Source organism: Salmo salar, chromosome ssa03, assembly GCF_905237065.1.
Source record: "Salmo salar chromosome ssa03, Ssal_v3.1, whole genome shotgun sequence".
In the NCBI taxonomy this organism is placed as follows: Eukaryota; Metazoa; Chordata; class Actinopteri; order Salmoniformes; family Salmonidae; genus Salmo; species Salmo salar.
In genome coordinates, this window is record NC_059444.1 from 96,392,698 (window position 1) to 96,413,935 (window position 21,238).

The following is a 21,238-nucleotide window of genomic DNA, read 5'->3' on the forward strand; positions in this document are numbered from 1 at the left end:
CATCACTGATGTGGTACGACTGCTTTAATGTGATGATATTTATGTAGTGGAACCAGCTGCTTTAATGTGACGATATCTATGTAGTTGGAACAGCTGCTTTAATGTGATGATATCTATGTATTTGGAACCAGCTGCTTTAATGTGATGATATCTATGTAGTTGGAACAGCTGCTTTAATGTGATGATATCAATGTAGTTGGAACAGTTGCTTTAATGTGATGATATCTATGTAGTGGAACCAGCTGCTTTAATGTGATGATATCAATGTAGTTGGAACCAGCTGCTTTAATGTGATGATATCAATGTAGTGGAACAGCTGCTTTAATGTGATGATATCTATGTAGTTGGAACAGCTGTTTTGATGTGATGATATCTATGTAGTTGGAACAGCTGCTTTAATGTGATGATATCTATGTAGCTGGAACAGCTGCTTTAATGTGATGATATCTATGTAGTTGGATCAGCTGCTTTAATGTGATGATATCTATGTAGTTCAAACAGCTGCTTTGATGTGATGATATCTATGTATTTGGAACAGCTGCTTTAATGTGATGATATCTATGTATTTGGAACCAGCTGCTTTAATGTGATGATATCTATGTATTTGGAACCAGCTGCTTTAATGTGATGATATCTATGTAGTTGGAACCAGCTGCTTTAATGTGATGATATCTATGTATTTGGAACCAGCTGCTTTAATGTGATGATATCTATGTATTTGGAACCAGCTGCTTTAATGTGATGATATCTATGTATTTGGAACCAGCTGCTTTAATGTGATGATATCTATGTAGTTGGAACCAGCTGCTTTAATGTGATGATATCTATGTAGTTGGAACAGCTGCTTTAATGTGATGATATCTATGTATTTGGAACCAGCTGCTTTAATGCGATGATATCTATTTAGTTGGAACAGCTGCTTTAATGCGATGACATCTATGTAGTTGGAACCAGTTTCTTTAATGTGATGATATCTATGTAGTGGTACAGCTGCTGTGATGTGATCATATCTATGTAGTTGGAACAGCTGCTTTAATGTGATGATATCTATGTAGTTGGAACAGCTGCTTTTCAACTACACACTTCAGTTAGAGCTTCTTAACTCCCCTCCTTCAGAGCCGACGAGGTCAAATCTGTCCTGCTGCCCCTGAAGAAGGCAGTTAACCCACTGTTACCCGGTAGGCCGTCATTGTAAATAAGAATCTGTTCTAAACTGACTTGCCCAGTTAAATAAAGGTTCAATATTTTTCTTTTTTTTTAAAGTTAGATCAGTGATTACTTCAAGGAAAGGAGTTAAGAAGGAATCATTTGTGAAGTGTAGGGAAGGAAGGGAGTTGAGTGTAACGTCTGCTTCCAACTCACACTCTCAAACACATAGATCCTCTGAACGCAGCTCTCCTTCCAGATCCCAATCACCTGAACTCTGATCACCTGTTCACACCTGTATGTCATTATCACACAATATTTAGTTCAGTTCTTTGCACCCCGTCACTGTGAGGTATTGCTTGTTTTGTGACACACTTCTATTTGGAGCGCTGGTTTTCCCGTAATTTAATCCTCCTGTGTATGATAGTTTTGGCCTGCCTCACTAACGACTCCTTTTTCCTATTCCCTGCCTGTACTAAGCCTATCGGATTTCCTGTTATCAACCTATTGCCTGTTACTATCATTTTCCCTGCCTGTACTTTACCTTGTTGGACCCCTGTGTATGACCTTCTGCCTGTCCCTGGACCCAGCTACCTGCCTCCTCCTGTGTATGACCTTCTGCCTGTCCCTGGACCCAGCTACCTGCCTCCTCCTGTGCATGACCTTCTGCCGGTCCCTGGACCCAGCTACCTGCCTCCTGTGGTCCCTTACAATAAACACCTGCTGCGCCCTGCGCTTGAAACCAGCTCTCTGTCTCCCATCGTGTTCATTACAATGAGAAGGAATCATTTGTGAAGTGTTGGAAAGAAGAGAGTTAAATAAGGATTCATTTGTGAAGTGTTGGCTTGAGGCCCATCTTCTCAGACTTACTGGAAGTACTTTTCCCTTCTCTCTCACCGTTCCAGAGTGTGTGTTTTTTGAGTGTGTTTTCGAGAGTGTATTCAGTGTTTTTTCAGGGTCATTATTTCTCTGCTACATGTCTGAGCACTGGGCACGGTTCACTGGATATGGTTCACTGATGTCCTGCCAAATGCCGCTCTTTAATGGATGAACAACTTGGCAGCGCCGTGCAGTACCTGTTAGTGTCTGTCTGTGTGTCTGTGGTTGGGTGTGTGTTTACCTGTTAGTGTGTGTGTCTGTGTGTGTGTGTGTGTGTGTGTGTGTGTGTGTGTGTGTACCTGTTTGCCACTGTGTTAACCGGCATTCATGAGAACCAAAAGCCGGGGTGTGTGTGTGTGTGTGTGTGTGTGTGTGTGTGTGTGAGATTAGTGTTTTGGGGTGAGACAGGAAGGAACAGGTCACGGGACAAGGTAATCTCAGGCCTCTTCACACACACCGACACACACATATACACTATCCCTCTCTACCTCCACCCTCTCACCCTCCTCACCTACATTCCAGCCAGCATTACTGCAGCAGGCCTCAGCAGCTGGACAGATAGGATGTGTTGTCTCAGTAAACTACCTAGTCACCGGGTCAGTAAATCATGGGACTGGGCTGGCCCTGTGTGGTTTGGTACAATGACTGTGTGTGTGTGTCTGTGATCACCAGGGGTCTTGGACTCTATTAAGGTTTAGTACCAGGAAGTGACTGGCATCGCCCTGACAACCCTTAACCCATGACCCCTCTTAATCCAGCCCATCTTTAGCTACAGGTCCAGAATCAGATTACCTCCCACCTCTGCCCATCCAGCTTCCCTTTACCCCGCTTTAGGGTACATCTCAACTGGCACCCTATTCTCTACATCGTGCACTACTTAGCCTTATGGGTTCTAGTCTAAAGTAGTACACTATATAGGGATTAAATCAAATCAAATCACATTTTATTAGTCACGAATACAACAGGTGTACTAGACCTTACAGTGAAACGCTTACTTACAAGCCCTTAACCAACAATGCAGTTTTAAGAAAAATAAGTGTTAAGTAAAAAATTATAAATAATTAAAGAGCAGCAGTAAAATAACAGTAGAGAGGCTATATATTTCTTTATTTAACCTTTATTTAACTAGGCAAGGGGGTACCAGTTAGTCAATGTAATTGAGGTAATATGTACATGTTTATGTAGGTAGAGATAAAGTAACTATGCATAGATAATAAACAGAGTAGCAGCAGCGTAAAAGAGGAGTCTGGGTAGCCCTTTGATTAGCTGCTCAGGAGTCTCATGACTGGGGTAGAAACTGTTAACTTATCCTCTGCAGCAGAGGTAACTTTGGGTCTTCCTTTCCTGTGGCGGTCCTCATGAGAGCCATTTTCATCTTAGCACTTGATGGTTTTTGTAACTGCACTTGAAGAAACTTTCAAAGTACTTGACATTTTCCAGAATGACTCTACTTCATGTCTTAAAGTAATGATGGACTGTCATTTTGTCTTTGAGCTGTTCTTGCCATAATATGGACTTGGTCATTTACCAAATAGGGCTATCTTCTGTATACCACCCCTACCTTGTCACAACACAACTGATTGGCTCAAATGCATTAAAAAGGAAAGAAATTTCACAAATTCCACAAGACACACCTGTTAATTGAAATGCATTCCAGGTGACTACCTCATGAAGCTGGTTGAGAGAATGCCAAGAGTATGCAAAGCTGCCATCAAGGCAAAGGGTGGCTACTTTGAAGAATCTCAAATATAAAATATATTTTGATTTGTTTATTAACACTGTCACGTCCTGACCATAGAGAGCTCTAATTTTCTATGGTAGAGTGGGTCAGGGCGTGACTGGAGGGGTTTATCTACTTTATTTATTTCTATGTTGTTTTGGTTCTATTTTCTTTTTTCTATGTTGGGATTTTTGTATGATTCCCAATTAGAGGCAGCTGGTCATCGTTGTCTCTAATTGGGGATCATATTTAAGTGGTTGTTTTTCCCACCTGTGTTTGTGGGAGATTATTTTGAGTTAGTGCATGTTGCACCTCTTTCGTCACGGTTTGTGTTTTGTTTGTAGTTTATTGTTTGTTTTGCAAAGTTTCACATTTAAATAAAAGATGTGGAACGATACCCACGCTGCGATTTGGTCTCCTTCCTACAACGAACGTGAAAGAATCTCCCACCACCAGAGGACCAAGCAGCGTGGCCAGGAGTGGACATGGGATGAGATCCTGAACGGCAAGGGGCCCTGGATGCAGATTGGGCAATATCGCCGTCCAAGGGAGGAGATAGAGGCAGCAAAAGCAGAACGGCGACGATACGAGGAATTAGCACGGCAACGATGGAAACCCGAGAGGCAGCTCCAAAAAACTGTTTGGCGGGGGCACACGGGGAGATTGTCGGAGTCAGGGTTTAGACCTGAGCCAACTCCCCGTGCTTACCGTGGGGAGCGTGTGACCAGTCAGGCACCGTGTTATGCGGTGATGCGCACTGTATCTCCAGTGCGCATTCATAGCCCAGTGCGCACTGTGCCTGCGCCCCGCATTTGCCGGGTTAAAGTGAGCATTCAGCCAGGAAGGGTTGTGCCGGCTCAGCGCTCCTGGTCTCCAGTACGCCTCCTCGGTCCAGGATATCCTGCGCCAGCTCTACGCACTGTGTCGCCAGTGCACATTCACAGCCCAGTTCGTCCTGTGTCTCCTCCTCGCACTCTTCCTGAAGTGCGTGTCCTGAGTCCAGTACGTCATGTGTCTGCTCTACGCTCCAGACCTCCAGTGCACCTCCACGGTCCAGTATATCCTGCACCGGTTCTACGTACCAGGTCTCCAGTGCGCCTCCACAGCTCAGTACGTCCTGTGCCTCCTCCTCGCACTCTTCCTGAAGTGCGTGTCCTGGTCCAGTACGTCCTGTGCCTGCTCCCCGCACTCGTCCTGAAGTGCGTGTCACTAGTCCGGTGCCACCTGTACTGGTTCCACGCATCAGGCCTCCAGTGCGCCTCCCCAGTCTAGTACGTCCTGTGCCTGCTCTTCGCACTCGCCCTGAAGTGCGTGTCAACAGTCTGGTGCCACCTGTCCTGGCTCCACGCACCAGGCCTCCAGTGCGCCTTCCCGTTCAAGAGCTTCCGGCGACAGTTCCCAGTCCGGAGCTTCCGGCGGTAGTTCCCAGTCCGGAGCTTCCGGCGACAGTTCCCAGTCCGGAGCTTCCGGCGACAGTTCCCAGTCCGGAGCTTCCGGCGATAGTTCCCAGTCCGGAGCTTCCGGCGACAGTTCCCAGTCCGGAGCTTCCGGAGAAGGGTCCACAGTCCGGAGCTTCCGGCGACGGGTCCCCAGTCCGGAGCTTCCGGCGGCGGGTTCCCAGTCCGGAGCTTCCGGCGACGGGTTCCCAGTCCGGAGCTTCCGGCGAAGGGTCCACAGTCCGGAGCTTCCGGCGACAGGTCCACAGTCCGGAGCTTCCGGCGACAGGTCCACAGTCCGGAGCTTCCGGCGACAGTTTCACAGTCCGGAGCTTCCGGCAACATTTCACAGTCCGGAGCTTCCGGCGACGGTCCACAGTCCGGAGCTTCCGGCGACGGTCCACAGTCCGGAGCTTCCGGCGACGGTCCACAGTCCGGAACCTCCTGAGACGGCCCACAGTCCGGAACCTCCTGAGACGGCCCACAGTCCGGAACCTCCTGAGACGGCCCACAGTCCGGAACCTCCTGAGACGGCCCACAGTCCGGAACCTCCTGAGACGGCCCACAGTCCGGAACCTCCTGAGACGGCCCACAGTCCGGAACCTCCTGAGACGGCCCACAGTCCGGAACCTCCTGAGACGGCCCACAGTCCGGAACCTCCTGAGACGGCCCACAGTCCGGAACCTCCTGAGACGGCCCACAGTCCGGAACCTCCTGAGACGGCCCACAGTCCGGAACCTGCTGAGACGGCCCACAGTCCGGAACCTCCTGAGACGGCCCACAGTCCGGAGCCTCCAGCGACGGTCCCCAGTCCGGAGCCTCCAGCGACGGTCCCCAGTCCTGAGCCTGCACCGATGCTGGCGGGTTCGCAGGATGAGAGGGTTCTTCGTCCTGCACCAGAGCCGCCTCCTATGCTGCCGGATCCGCAGGATGAAAGGGTTCTTCATTCCACACCAGAACCGCCTCCAATGCGGGAGGATCCGCGGGATGAGAAGGTTCTTCGTCCTGCACCAGAGCCGCCACCAACACTAGACACCCCCCCCCCCAACCCTCCCTTTTGGTTTCAGGTTTTGCGGCCGGAGTCCGCACCTTTGGGGTGGGGGGGGGTACTGTCACGTCCTGACCATAGAGAGCTCTTATATTCTATGGTAGAATAGGTCAGGGCGTGACTGTGGGGGTTTATCTGGTTTATTTATTTCTATGTTTTGGTTCTATTTTCTTTTTTCTATGTTGGGATTTTTGTATGATCCCCAATTAGAGGCAGCTGGTCATCGTTGTCTCTAATTGGGGATCATATTTAAGTTGTTGTTTTTCCCACCTGTGTTTGTGGGAGATTATTTTGAGTTAGTGCGTGTTGCACCGCTGTCGTCACGGTTTGTGTTTTGTTTGTAGTTTATTGTTTGATTTGCAAAGTTTCACATTTAAATAAAAGATGTGGAACGATACCCACGCTGCGCTTTGGTCTCCTTCCTACGACGAACGTGACAAACACTTTTTTGGTTACTACATGATTCCATATGTGTTATTTAATAGTTTTGATGTCTTCACTATTAATCTACAATGTAGAAAATTGTCATTCTCAGTTGGTAGAGCATGGTGTTTGCAACGCCAGCATGGTGTGTGCAACACCAGGGTTGTGGGTTCAATTCCCACAGGGGGGCCAGTACAATTATTTTTTTTTAATGTAAAAAAATGTATGAAATGTATGCATTCACTACTGTAAGGCGCTCTGGATAAGAGCATCTGCTAAATGACTAAAATGTAAATGTAAATGAATGAGTAGTTGTGTCCAAAATGTTACTGGTACTGTATGTATAGTGTAATCTAGAGCCAAGCGTTTTGATTTTAAATTGCATGGTTATCCTGCTATTGACACACTTGTTGAATTATGCAAGAGAAAGTGGCAAAACAAAATTAATTAGCCAGTCTAGACAGGTAAGTGCAGGTAGCAAGTTTTTGGTCCTGTTCCACCACTTTATGTTAATGTATTCATGTCTGCAAATATACCCTTCATAAATTATTCATACCCCTTGACTTTTTCCACCTTTTGTTGTGTTAAATCCTGAATTCAAAATGGATTAAATATATTTCTCATCCATCCATAATGCAAATGTATTGAAAATGAAATACAGAAATATCTAATTTACATATGTAAGTATTCACACCCCAGAGTCAATACTTTGTAGAAGCACCTATGGCAGCGATTAGAGTCGTTCCGGGTAAATCTCTAAGAGCTTTCCAGCTATCCACACCTGGATTGTGCAACATTTACCCATTATTATTTCCTGTCAAATTGGTTGTTGATCATTGCTAGACAATCATTTTCAGGTCTTGTCATAGATTTTCAAGAATATTTAAGTCAAACTGTAACTAGGCCACTCAGTAACATTCAATGTCTTCTTGGTAAGCAACTCCAGTGTAGATTTGGTCTTGTGTTTTAGGTTATTGTGTTTTAGGTAATCTCCCAGTGTCTGGTAGAAAGCAGACTGAACCAGGGGATTTCCTCTAGGATTTTGCCATTTCTTATCTCCATTCAGTTGATCTTTTGTCTTGAAAAACTCCCCAATCCTTAACGATTACAAGCATACCCATAACATGATGCAGCCCCCACTATGCTTGAAAATATGGCCAGTGGTACTCCTTAATGTATTGGATTTGCCCCAAACATAGCACTTTGTATTTAGGACAAAAAGTGAATTGCTTTATCCACATTATTTGCAGTATTACTTTAGTGCTTTATTGCAAACAGGATGCATGTTTTGGAATATTTTTATTCTGTACAAACTTCCTTCTTTTTACTCTGTCACTTAGGTTAGTATTGTGGAGTAACTACAGTATTGTTGATCCATCATCTGTTTTCTCCTATCACAGCCATTAAACTCTAACTGTTTTAAAGTCACCATTGGCCTCATAGTGAAATGTCTGAGCGGTTTCCTTCCTCTCCGTCAACTGAGTTAGGAAGGACGCCTGTGTCTTTGTAGTGTCTGGGTGTATTGATACACCATCCAAAGTGTGACTAACTTCACCATGTTCAAAGGGATATTCAATGTCTACTTTTTTAAAATGTTTACCCATCTACCATTAGGTGCCCTTCTTTGCGAGGCATTGGAAAACCTCCCTCGTCTTTGTGGTTGAATCTGTGTTTGAAGTTCACTGCTCAACTGAGAGACCTTACAGATAATTATAGGTGTGGGGGTACAGAGATGAGGAAGTCATTCAAAACTCATGTTAAACACTATTATTGCACACAGAGTGAGTCAATTCAACTTATTATGTGACTTGTTAAGCACATTTTTACTCCTGAATTTATTTAGGCGTTTCCATAACAACGAGGTTGAATACTCAAGACATTTCAGCACTACATCTTTGATTAATCTGTAAAAATTCCGTAAAAAATAATTCCACTTTGACATGGTGGGATATTTGGTCATTGACCCCCCCAAAAAAATCACCTTTTAATCCATTTTAAATTCAGCCTGTAACACAACACAATGTTGAAAAAGTTAAGGGGTGTGAATACTTTCTGAAGGCACTGTATACAGAATATGCAAATAAGACACATAATATTATTTATCTTATCACAAAGTATAAAAACAATACCTGATATAACATGAAAAAATTAGAGCATTAGAATAAGACATTTCTTTGAAATTTTACCAAAAAATGTCAACCGGATTTTCCACCAATGTCACGCTTGACGTCGGTGAAGGAGGACCAAAACGCAGCAGGCATGCGGTTGTTCATTTTGAACATTTATCCCATCCAAAATGAACACAAAAATAACAACAGAGAACGAACGACAAAATGACAGCCTTGAAGGCAACACAGCAAATCCAAAGACAATCTCCCACAATTAGACAAACAAACACACCCAACTAATATAGGACTTCCAATCAAAGGCAACACCACACAGCTGCCTTCAATTGGAAGTCCACCCCAATTAACCAAACATAGACATACAACTAACTAGATAACACATAGAAATACATACACACAGACCATAAACCAAAACCCCGGAAACACTAAATCAAACACCCTATTTTCTAAAACACCACCCCGAACCACATAAAACAAATACCCTCTGCCACGTCCTGACCAAACTACAATACCAATTAACCTTATACTGGTCAGGACGTGACAACCAAAATGCCAGAACGCCTTTCCTTATTTGTCCGTGCCAGTACAATGTTTTTTATGTGCTATAATTCAGTTAATATCTGATGGATTTTAAAACATTCTAAAAGTTTACAGTATTGTCCAACTGTTTCATTTATTCTAATTGTTTTTTAAACCTTTGAACAATCTTGATGAACATTTGCTACATCTACCCTGAGTCACATGTTTCCCCCTGCCTGGGGGACATAAATGTGATTGAACAGGTTACTAATTGGACTGGGCACAAGACAGAACAGCCCTAGATGCTCAGCTACAGCCACAGCAGTCAGCACCACAATGGCTCCCTGTCAACAAATTGAATTTGAGGCTGTCGCATCTCATCTGACACTGTATACCTAGTTGGCTGGGAATCCACACCACACAGAGGTGAAAGAATGTATGTTGGCAATGGTTCTAAAAGAGATAGTTGAGGAGAAAGAACGAGTGTTTAAACTGGTTCTAAAATAGACCGTTTGAGAAGAAAGAAGGAGTGTTTGAGCTGGTTCTAAAAGAGATAGTTGAGGAGAAAGAAGGAGTGTTTGAGCTGGTTCTAAAAGAGATAGTTGAGTTGAAGACAGAGTTTGTTGTATCTCTCCATTCAAATTAACATGGCCACCAAACAAAGAGGCAAAGTGAAATGATCTGAAACATCTGGTGGATAGGATAAGACTAGACGATTTGGCCTCCGGAGAGACAGAGGGAGATAGAGAAAGACAGGGAGAGAGAGAGAAAGCGAGCGAGAGAGAGAGAGAGAGAGAGAGAGAGAGAGTGTGTGTGTACATGCGTGCCTGTGTTCTGAGTCTGTGAGCTCATCAAAGAGATGAGTCCACAGCAGTAGAGAGAGATGTAGCCTTGTGTGTTGTTGTAACTAAGGGGGTAGCCTAGCCTAGCCTAGCTTAGCCTGGCCTGCTACCCAACCCCTGATCTTTTTACTCTTTAGCTATTAGCATCACGCTAGCAGAGACTAACATTTGCTAGCGATTTTAAATCAGCAAACCTCATTAGGTTTAGCCTGGCTATGCTTATTAGGTTTAGGAAAAAGGACTGTCATCTATCAATTAAGGAATAGCAGGGTCAACAGTCTTGGTTGACCCGATAAACTGATCTAAGGCCAGTTTTACATCTCACCTCCTATTGATTAAATCAAATCAAATTTTATTGGTCACATACACATGGTTAGCAGATGTTAACTTCTTGGGGCTATGTGGGACGCTAGCGTGCCACCCGTGGTGCACCCTATCAACAGCAGGTGCATTTCAAGAGCGGCAAATTTGAAACCAAATAAATGTCAAAATTCAAATTTTTCAAACATACAACTATCTTACACCCTTTGAAAGATAAACATCTCCTTAATCTAACCACGTTGTCCGATTTCAAAAAGGTTTTACGGCGAAAGCATAAAGTTAGATTATGTTAGGAGAGTACATTGACAATAGCTGTGTGTAATGTTTTGTCAATTCAAAGACAGGCGTCACCAAAACCATAAAACCAGCTAAAATGATGCACTAACCTTTTACAATCTCCATCAGATGACACTCCTAGGACATTATGTTAGACAATGCATGCATTTTTAGTTCTATCAAGTTCATATTTATATCCAAAAACAGCGTTTTACTATGGCATTGATGTTGAGGAAATCGTTTCCCTCCAATAACCGGCAGTCAAGTCAGCACCACAAATTAAATAATTAAAATTAGAAAACATTGGTAAAATATTATATTGTCATTTAAAGAATTATAGATTTACATCTCTTGAACGCAATCAACTTGCCAGATTTAAAAATAACCTTACTGGGAAATCACACTTTGCAATAATCTGAGCACTGCGCCCAGAAAAATATGCTTTGCTATACAGACAAACGGCCATGTTGGAGAGATCTAAAATCGAAAATACTATGTAAATAATCCATTACCTTTGATTCTCTTCATCAGATGTCACTTCCAGGAATCCCAGGTCCATAACGAATGTAGTTTTGTTCAAAAAAGCTCATCATTTATATCCAAAAAGCTCCGTGTTGTTAGCACATGATCTAAGCCAGCCGGACTTCTCGTCATGAACGAGGGGGAAAAATATATTTACGTTCGTTCAAACATGTCAAACGTTGTATAGCATAAATCATTAGTGCCTTTTTTAACCAGAACATGAATAATATTCAAGGTGGACGAATGCATTCTCTTTTATAACGTATTGGAACGAGGGTACCCAACATGAACTCGCGCGCCAGAGTCTAATCGGCCATCACCGTTCCATGGCTCTTGTTCGGTCAGATCTCACAGTAAAAGACTCAAAACACTTTGTAAAGGCTGGTGACATCTAGTGGAAGCAATAGGAAGTGCCAAAACATTAATCAACCCCTGTGTGTTTCAATGGCATAGGCTTAAAGGTAATTCAACACATCAGGTATCCACTTCCTGTCAGAAAATGTCTCAGGGTTTTGCCTGTCAAATGAGTTCTGTTATACTCACAGACACCATTCAAACAGTTTTAGAAACTTTAGGGTGTTTTCTATCCATATATAATAAGTATATGCATATTCTAGTTACTGGGTAGGATTAGTAACCAGATTAAATCGGGTACGTTTTTTTATCCAGCCGTGAAAATACTGCCCCCTAGCCCCAACAGGTTAATGCGAGTGTGGCAAAATGCTTATGCTTCTAGTTCCAACAGTACAGCAGTATCTAACAAGCAATCTAACAATTCCCAACAACTACCTAATATGCACAAATCTAACAAGTAATCTAACAATTCCCCAACAACTACCTAATACACACAAATCTAAAGGGGTGAATGAGAATATGTACATATAAGTATATGGATGAGCGATGGCCGAGCGGCATAGGCAAGGTGCAATAGATGATATAAAATACAGTATATAGAGTGAGGGAAAAAAGTATTTGATCCCCTGCTGATTTTGTACGTTTGCCCACTGACAAAGAAATGATCAGTCTATAATTTTAATGGTAGGTTTATTTGAACAGTGAGAAAAATCCAGAAAAACGCATGTCAAAAATGTTAGAAATTGATTTGCATTTTAATGAGGGAAATAAGTATTTGACCCCTCTGCAAAACATGACTTAGTACTTGGTGGCAAAACCCTTGTTGGCAATCACAGAGGTCAGACGTTTGTTGTAGTTGGCCACCAGGTTTGCCCACACCTCAGGAGGGATTTTGTCCCACTCCTCTTTGCAGATCTTCTCCAAGTCATTAAGGTTTCAAGGCTGACGTTTGGCAACTCGAACCTTCAGCTCCCTCCACATATTTTCTATGGGATTAAGGTCTGGAGACTGGCTAGGCCAGTCCAGGACCTTAATGTGCTTCTTCTTGAGCCACTCCTTTGTTGCCTTGGCCGTGTGTTTTGGGTCATTCTCATGCTGGAATACCCATCCACGACCCATTTTCAATGCCCTGGCTGAGGGAAGGAGGTTCTCACCCAAGATTTGACAGTACATGGCCCCGTCCATCGTCCCTTTGATGTGGTGAAGTTGTCCTGTCCCCTTAGCAGAAAAACACCCCCAAAGCATAATGTTTCCACCTCCATGTTTGACAGTGGGGATGGTGTTCTTGGGATCATAGGCAGCATTCCTCCTCCTCCAAACACAGCGAGTTGAGTTGATGCCAAAGAGCTCCATTTTGGTCGCATCTGACCACAACACTTTCACCCAGTTGTCCTCTGAATCATTCAGATGTTCATTGGCAAACTTCAGATGGGCATGTATATGTGCTTTCTTGAGCAGGGGGACCTTGTGGGCGCTGCAGGATTTCAGTCCTTCACGGCGTAGTGTGTTACCAATTGTTTTCTTGGTGACAATGGTCCCAGCTGCCTTGAAATCATTGACAAGATCCTCCCGTGTAGTTCTGGGCTGATTCCTCTCATGATCATTGCAACTCCACGAGGTGAGATCTTGCATGGAGCCCCAGGCCGAGGGAGATTGACAGTTCTTTTGTGTTTCTTCCATTTGCAAATAATCGCACCAAATGTTGTCACCTTCTCACCAAGCAGCTTGGCGATGGTCTTGTAGCCCATTCCAGCCTTGTGTAGGTCTACAATCTTGTCCCTGACATCCTTGGAGAGCTCTTTGGTCTTGGCCATGGTGGAGAGTTTGGAATCTGATTGATTGATTGATTGCTTCTGTGGACAGGTGTCTTTTATACAGGTAACAAACTGAGATTAGGAGCACTCCTTTTAAGAGTGTGCTCCTAATCTCAGCTCGTTACCTGTATAAAAGACACCTGGGAGCCAGAAATCTTTCTGATTGAGAGGGGGTCAAATACTTATTTCCCTCATTAAAACCTGTTGGGGATAGGGGGCAGTATTTGCACGGCCGGATAAAAAACGTACCCGATTTAATTTGGTTACTACTCCTGCCCAGTAACTAGAATATGCATATAATTAGTAGATTTGGATAGAAAACACTCTAATGTTTCTAAAACTGTTTGAATGGTGTCTGTGAGTATAACAGAACTCATATGGCAGTAAAAACCCTGAGACAAATCCTAACAGGAAGTGGAAATCTGATGTGTGGAATCACTTTCAAGCCTTTGCCATTGAAACACACAGGGACTTATTAATAATTTAGCACTTCCTAAGGCTTCCACTAGATGTCAACAGTCTTTACAAAGTGGGTTGAGTCTTCTATGGTAGAAACTGACCCAAAGAGAGGCTTGGGAAGTTGGTCACAGGGGGAGGGCCATTACTACTATGACGCGGGCGCCCATGGGAACCCTTTTGTTCCGAAACGTTTAGTAAGACAATGCAATCGTCCGCCTTGAATATTATTGAAGCTCTGGTTGAAAAAGGCCCTAAAGATTTATGTTATACAACGTTTGACATGTTTGAACTAACGTAAATTTATATTTTTTGCACATTCGTGACGACAAGTCCCGCGCGCTTCAGTACATTATGAGTAGCCTTCGGAACGAGCTAACAAGAAGGAACTATTGGGACATAAATTATTGACTTTTTCGAACAAAACTACATTTGTTGTGGACCTGGGATTCCTGGAAGTGCCTTCTGATGAAGATAATCAAAGGTAAGGGAATATTTACAATAGTATATTTGATTTTAGATGGTTCCAAGATGGCGCTAACATGTATCACCTAGCCTATTTTTCTGAGCATACCACGTCGTTTATTGCAAAGTGTGATTTCCCAAGTTATTTTTAAATCTGGCAATGCGGTTGCATTCACGAGATGTTAATCTATAATTCTTTGAATGACAATATTACATTTTAACAATGTTTTTGAATAGTAATTTTGTAAATTGTAGCGTTGATTCACCGGAAGCATTTGAGGGAAAATATTTTCTGAACGTCACGCGCCAATGTAAAATGCTGTTTTTATATATAAATATGAACTTTATCGAACAAAAAATGCATGTATTGTGTAACATGATGTCCTGGGAGTGTCATCTGATGAAGATTGTCAAAGGTTAGTGCTGCATTTAGCTGTGTTTTGGGTATTTGTGATGCATGCTAGTTGCTTTGAAAATGGCAGTGTGATTTTTTTGGGCAGGGTAGTCTCCTAACATAATCTAATGTTTTGCTTTTGCTGTAAAGCCTTTTTGAAATCGGACAACGTGGTTCGATTCAGGAGAGGTGTATCTATAAAATGGTGTAAAATAGTCATATGTTTGAGAAATTGAAGTTATAGCACATAGAGGTATTTGTATTTCGCGCGATGCGATTCCACTGGCTGTTGACTAGGGTGGGACGCAAGCGTCCCACGTTCCCAGACAGGTTAAATGCAAATCAATTTATAACATTTTTGACATGCGTTTTTGTGGATTTTTTTGTTATTATTCTGTCTCTCACTGTTCAAATATACCTACCATTAAAATTATAGACTGATCATTTCTTTGTCAGTGGGCAAACGTACAAAATCAGCAGGGGATCAAATAATTTTTTCCCCCACTGTAGGTTTAGCGCAATGGCTGGAAGCAAAACTACCTCTAACTGCCTTCATACTGGACATAAAAAAGCTCACACACACACACACTACTACAACACACACACACTACTAAAACACACACACACAGACTACAACACGCACAGACACACACTACAACACACATAGCGTACATACAGACACACACAGTGTCAAACTGTTCTGCCAGCTCAGCCTAACCTAGAGCAAACAGGGGAGTGCTGTTCCACTGTGACACCTAACCTAGAGGAAACAGGGGAGTGCTGTTCCACTGTGACACCTAACCCAGAGGAAACAGGGGAGTGCTGTTCCTCTGTGACACCTAACCCAGAGGAAACAGGGGAGTGCTGTTCCTCTGTGACACCTAACCCAGAGGAAACAGGGGAGTGCTGTTCCACTGTGACACCTAACCCAGAGGAAACAGGGGAGTGCTGTTCCACTGTGACACCTAACCCAGAGGAAACAGGGGAGTGCTGTTCCTCTGTGACACCTAACCCAGAGGAAACAGGGGAGTGCTGTTCCTCTGTGACACCTAACCCAGAGGAAACAGGGGAGTGCTGTTCCACTGTGACACCTAACCCAGAGGAAACAGGGGAGTGCTGTCCCTCTGTGACACCTAACCCAGAGGAAACAGGGGAGTGCTGTTCCACTGTGACACCTAACCCAGAGGAAACAGGGGAGTGCTGTTCCTCTGTGACACCTAACCCAGAGGAAACAGGGGAGTGCTGTTCCTCTGTGACACCTAACCCAGAGGAAACAGGGGAGTGCTGTTCCTCTGTGACACCTAACCCAGAGGAAACAGGGGAGTGCTGTTCCACTGTGACACCTAACCCAGAGGAAACAGGGGAGTGCTGTTCCTCTGTGACACCTAACCCAGAGGAAACAGGGGAGTGCTGTTCCACTGTGACACCTAACCCAGAGGAAACAGGGGAGTGCTGTTCCACTGTGACACCTAACCCAGAGGAAACAGGGGAGTGCTGTTCCACTGTGACACCTAACCCAGAGGAAACAGGGGAGTGCTGTTCCTCTGTGACACCTAACCCAGAGGAAACAGGGGAGTGCTGTTCCACTGTGACACTGTTTTCCTGTTGTTACACACAGTAACACACACTACAACACACACTACAACACACACTACAACACACACAGAAACACACACTACAACACACACTACAACACACACTACAACACACACTACAACACACACAGAAACACACACTACAACACACAATACAACACACACTACAACACACACAGAAACACACAATACAACACACATGTAATCACTGACTATATCACAGGCCAGCCAGAGGCTAAGCTAATTTGTTTATCGCCTCAAATCAACACCTGTCTAAACTGAGCCCAGGAATGAAGAGAGAGAGAGAGAGATAGAGAGAGATAGAGGAGAGACAGAGAGAGATAGAGGAGAGACAGAGAGAGATAGAGAGACAGAGAGAGAGAGGAGAGACAGAGAGAGAGAGGAGAGAGACAGAGAGAGAGAGAGGAGAGACAGAGAGAGAGAGGAGAAACAGAGAGGGAGAGGAGAGACAGGAGAGAGAGGAGAGAGAGAGAGAGAGAGAAAGAGAGAGAAAGAGAGAGAAGAGACAGAAGAGACAGAAGAGAGGTAGGAGTTAGAGAGAGAGGAGAGACAGAGAAAGTTCCATAACACAACTACAGAGTGATGTGTATTATCCATAACACAACTACAGAGTGATGTGTATTATCCCATAACACAACTACAGAGTGATGTGTATTATCCCATAACACAACTACAGAGTGATGTGTATTATCCATAATACAACTACAGAGTGATGTGTATTATCCATAACACAACTACAGAGTGATGTGTATTATCCCATAACACAACTACAGAGTGATGTGTATTATCCATAACACAACTACAGAGTGATGTGTATTATCCATAACACAACTACAGAGTGATGTGTATTAGGCCATAATACAACTACAGAGTGATGTGTATTATCCCATAACACAACTACAGAGTGATGTGTATTATCCATAACACAACTACAGAGTGATGTGTATTATCCATAACACAACTACAGAGTGATGTGTATTATCCATAACACAACTACAGAGTGATGTGTATTATCCATAACACAACTACAGAGTGATGTGTATTATCCATAACACAACTACAGAGTGATGTGTATTATCCATAACACAACTACAGAGTGATGTGTATTATCCATAACACAACTACAGAGTGATGTGTATTATCCATAACACAACTACAGAGTGATGTGTATTATCCCATAACACAACTACAGAGTGATGTGTATTATCCCATAACACAACTACAGAGTGATGTGTATTATCCATAACACAACTACAGAGTGATGTGTATTATCCATAACACAACTACAGAGTAATGTGTATTATCCCATAACACAACTACAGAGTGATGTGTATTATCCATAACACAACTACAGAGTGATGTGTATTATCCATAATACAACTACAGAGTGATGTGTATTATCCCATAACACAACTACAGAGTGATGTGTATTATCCATAACACAACTACAGAGCAGACACATAAGCGACCATGCAGGGATGCAGTGCATCATGATCTATATATCTATCTCCTGTGCCAGAGAGGAGTCAAGAGTGCAGACCTACTACAGCAGGTCTTGTTGATCAGGAGGTAAAGTGTAGTGGTTCTGTGCTCCTACTGTGTCAGGAGCACCACTACTCCTCTAAACTAAGTGAGTTGGGGAGTTTATTTAACTAGACAAATCAGTTCAGAAGAAATTCTTATTTTCAATGACAGCCTTGGAACAGTGGGTTAACTGCCTTGCTCAGGAAGAACGACAGCTTTTTATCTTGTCAGCTCGGGGATTTGATCCAGCAACCATTTTGGTTATTGACCCAACGCTCTAATCACTAGGCAACCTGCTGCCCCAAGTAGTGAGGTTCATGTAGTTCAACTCCTCATTAAACTACATGTTGAAGTAGCTTGGTGGTAGTTGAACTCAATTCTAATCTAGCTCCTGTTTTCAGTAGTCAATTACTGTTTTGCCACGTAGTGGTTTAACTAACTATTAGAACTAAAAACAACTTAAAAAAAATATATATATATATATATATATATATATATATATATATATATATATATATATATATATATATATATATGGGTGAAGAAGGCAATACATTCCTTTATTTTTCTGCGTCAGATCTGCCTAATTCTCACTAGAAAAATAGTATTTGTGTTAACTAGGTAAAGTGTTTTCAGAGTAGCTTCCCCGACACCGCTGAGTTTACATAACCTGGCTCTATACCTGCTGAGACTCCCTGTACCGTCTGAGTATTACACACTAATTACACGCTACACCGACTCTGGCTCTGGTGGAGGGAGGAAAACATATGACAAAACTGCATTTCCTCTTTATGCCTCTATCCCAAAGCCAAAGCACGTTGCCCCCCAAAACGCAGTGTAAAAATCAGAGTAGCCTGAAGGTTAACATCAATGTATCCCATTGACTTCAGACGACGTTTTATGTTGATTCAACTGTTTTATGTTTCGAACGTGTATTAGTCTAAGTGGGACAGACAGAGAGGCGCTTACCTTCGAAGTCTGATAAAATCCCCTCCAGGTGGTCGTTGACGGAGATATGGGACATCCTGACTGTGCGTCCTTATCAACTCTTCCGGAGTTCACTGCAGCTCGATATAACGGGGTAAAAAAATCTAATAATAATAGTTTATATTCAAATAAAAACGTTATTCCTTGCAAAGAAAATCCACTCGCATAACAGAAGAAAACCAACTGATCCACGCTATTGGAATAGAACTCCGCGGGTCTTGCAACCAAAAAGTTTAGTTTTTTTCTGAATTCGGCTCACATCGGAGAGCGAGCGCACAACTTTTTGCTTCAGCATATGCCTCCGTCCGTCCGTCGGTCTGTCTGTGTCAGGAGAGGGTTTGAGCGGGTCTCCGGAGATGCGCCTCCCCTCTGGTCTCCCCTGCGAGTGGAGCCCTGCCCCCTGCAGCCTGCCCTACCCTGGATGGAGGGATGGATAGAGGGAGAGAGGAAGAAGAGGGGCGGACCTCCGCCCTTCACCTAGCCCCTAGACATTGTAGGCAACACCTGGAATGGGGAGTCAGTAAAATGTCTCTGGCTGCCTTCCTTCACTTTCCCCGACGGGCGACTGTGTTCTAGTGATGCACAGTTTGGTTCATAACCCGCAGTCCCCACGGTTATATGATGGGCGGGTGGGTGCCGGGTTGGGTTGAATAAAGAGAAAACAATACCTTGAAAAATACAGAAATGTATAATTATTAATGGAATTCATATATATATATAGGTTACATTGAGGTTTTCTTTCATTAGTTTAGAATATCTGGCATTACTGCATAAACCTAAACTTTAGGGCTTAACTGTACGCGCCAAACAGCCTATACGTGCCAATCGCCAAATGCTTTTGGGAATGGGCAGAAAACGTTAACGTCGATCCACGGAGGAAGAAAGGACATTGTCGAAGTCTAATTCAATAAGAGAAAAGCTGCGACATGGAGAGTCGAAAATAAAGAGAAGGGAGGGGCAAAAAATGAATGTTTGGTAAAGATTTGTTGAAGTGGTAAAATAGGATGATGTTAGGTGTGATGATTGTGAGGCGCTATACAAATTCAACAGTCACAAGACTGGGACTTCACATAGGCCTTCGGCACGTCAAGAGAACTTAAATGGAACTTAAATGGTTAAATGGAAACAGAAATCTGAGAGTGTCAGAGCAGCAGGTCTCACTCTCGTTCATGATGCGCGTTTGATTTATGGTGTGTTCGTTAATTCACGCTCCGAGAGGTCAGAACACTACGAAGCGGTTGGAATTTACAAACGGGCAATCTGACAATGCTCTGAATTTACGAATGATCCAGAGCGCACTCTGACACAATTTACAAGCGCACCCAAAGTCGGCTAACTTGCTAGCTACTTCCAGACACAAATGAGAGAGCACCTCACTCTGACCATTTTACTCACCCTAGCAGAGCTGGTTAAGCTGTTTTCATGTTATCCAGAGCGTTGGTGACTGTAACTGTGCTGCTGGCAACAAATTAATTACTTTATTTTTGCCGGACGTTTACTGACACCGGTCATATTCAGCGTATGTTAAGTGTTTATAGTAAATTCATCAGTTATTCTGCTCTCTGGCACACTCTGACATTGGAATAGATAGCCAGAGCGAATTTACGAACGCACCCTTTGAAGGTCAGCTCAGCCAATCAGAAAACCTGCCTGACCATCTTGGTAGGGGGGCCGGAGAAATTGCGCAAAAGTTATTTTTGTAAATATATATTACTAATGTTATTTATATTTTTTGAAAAGCCTACCCCAATCAATGATGGTCCGGGCCTTCTGGCATTTGTCAGAATTGCCATAAAGCCAATCCACCCAAGCCCCAGAGACTATCAACAGGTTGGCATGACCCCTAAAAGAGATTTGGTTGCGGGTCCTCCCCAACAAGAGGACAACATTAATTTGTGGCCCCCCTTTTGACTGAGGAGAGAAAAAAGTATGTTTGACATTTTACATATTTTGCCATGAGGTGGATTGTTTTGTTGTTTAAATTGCATAACAAATTTCATGCAATTCTACCCATTTTGCCATGTTAATGATATCTGAGTGAGAGTAACTAACAAAATCAATGTGGGCCCCCTGGAGGTCAGGGCCCCTGGCCACGTGCCCTACTTGCTCGGTAGGTATCCGGCCATGATTACTACAAGTTTAGATAACTGGTTAGATTAACTTGTCAATAATAAAAAAATGTGTTAGCTGACATGGCTAATTGAGTGACTGTCAGTAGACAGGTTTCCATTGAATAAGGTTGATTAGACAAAAGTAATGTTGTAAAATATAGCAGATATAGGAGACATTATGGATGTCTCTTTCTGCATGCTGTCTTTATGATGATGGAAATGGTATTTTGACGAGTCATTTTGATGGTCACCGTGTGGC

At 43.3% G+C, this 21,238-nt stretch overlaps 1 protein-coding gene across 3 annotated transcripts in view; it reads right to left on the reverse strand.

Moving 5' to 3' along the window:
• Window positions 1-19,220, reverse strand: part of LOC106606337 (neuronal-specific septin-3) — a 218,060-nt gene extending 198,840 nt beyond the window's left edge. For all 3 annotated transcript variants that reach the window (XR_006769324.1, XR_006769325.1, XM_045715908.1), the window contains exon 1: window positions 18,851-19,220. Coding sequence is in view for 1 of the 3 variants with exons in the window: in XM_045715908.1 (XP_045571864.1) it covers window positions 18,851-18,905 (55 nt within the window). In the remaining 2 variants the exon portion in view is untranslated. The remainder of the gene's footprint in view (window positions 1-18,850) is intronic.
• Between the last annotated feature and the right edge of the window lie 2,018 nt (window positions 19,221-21,238).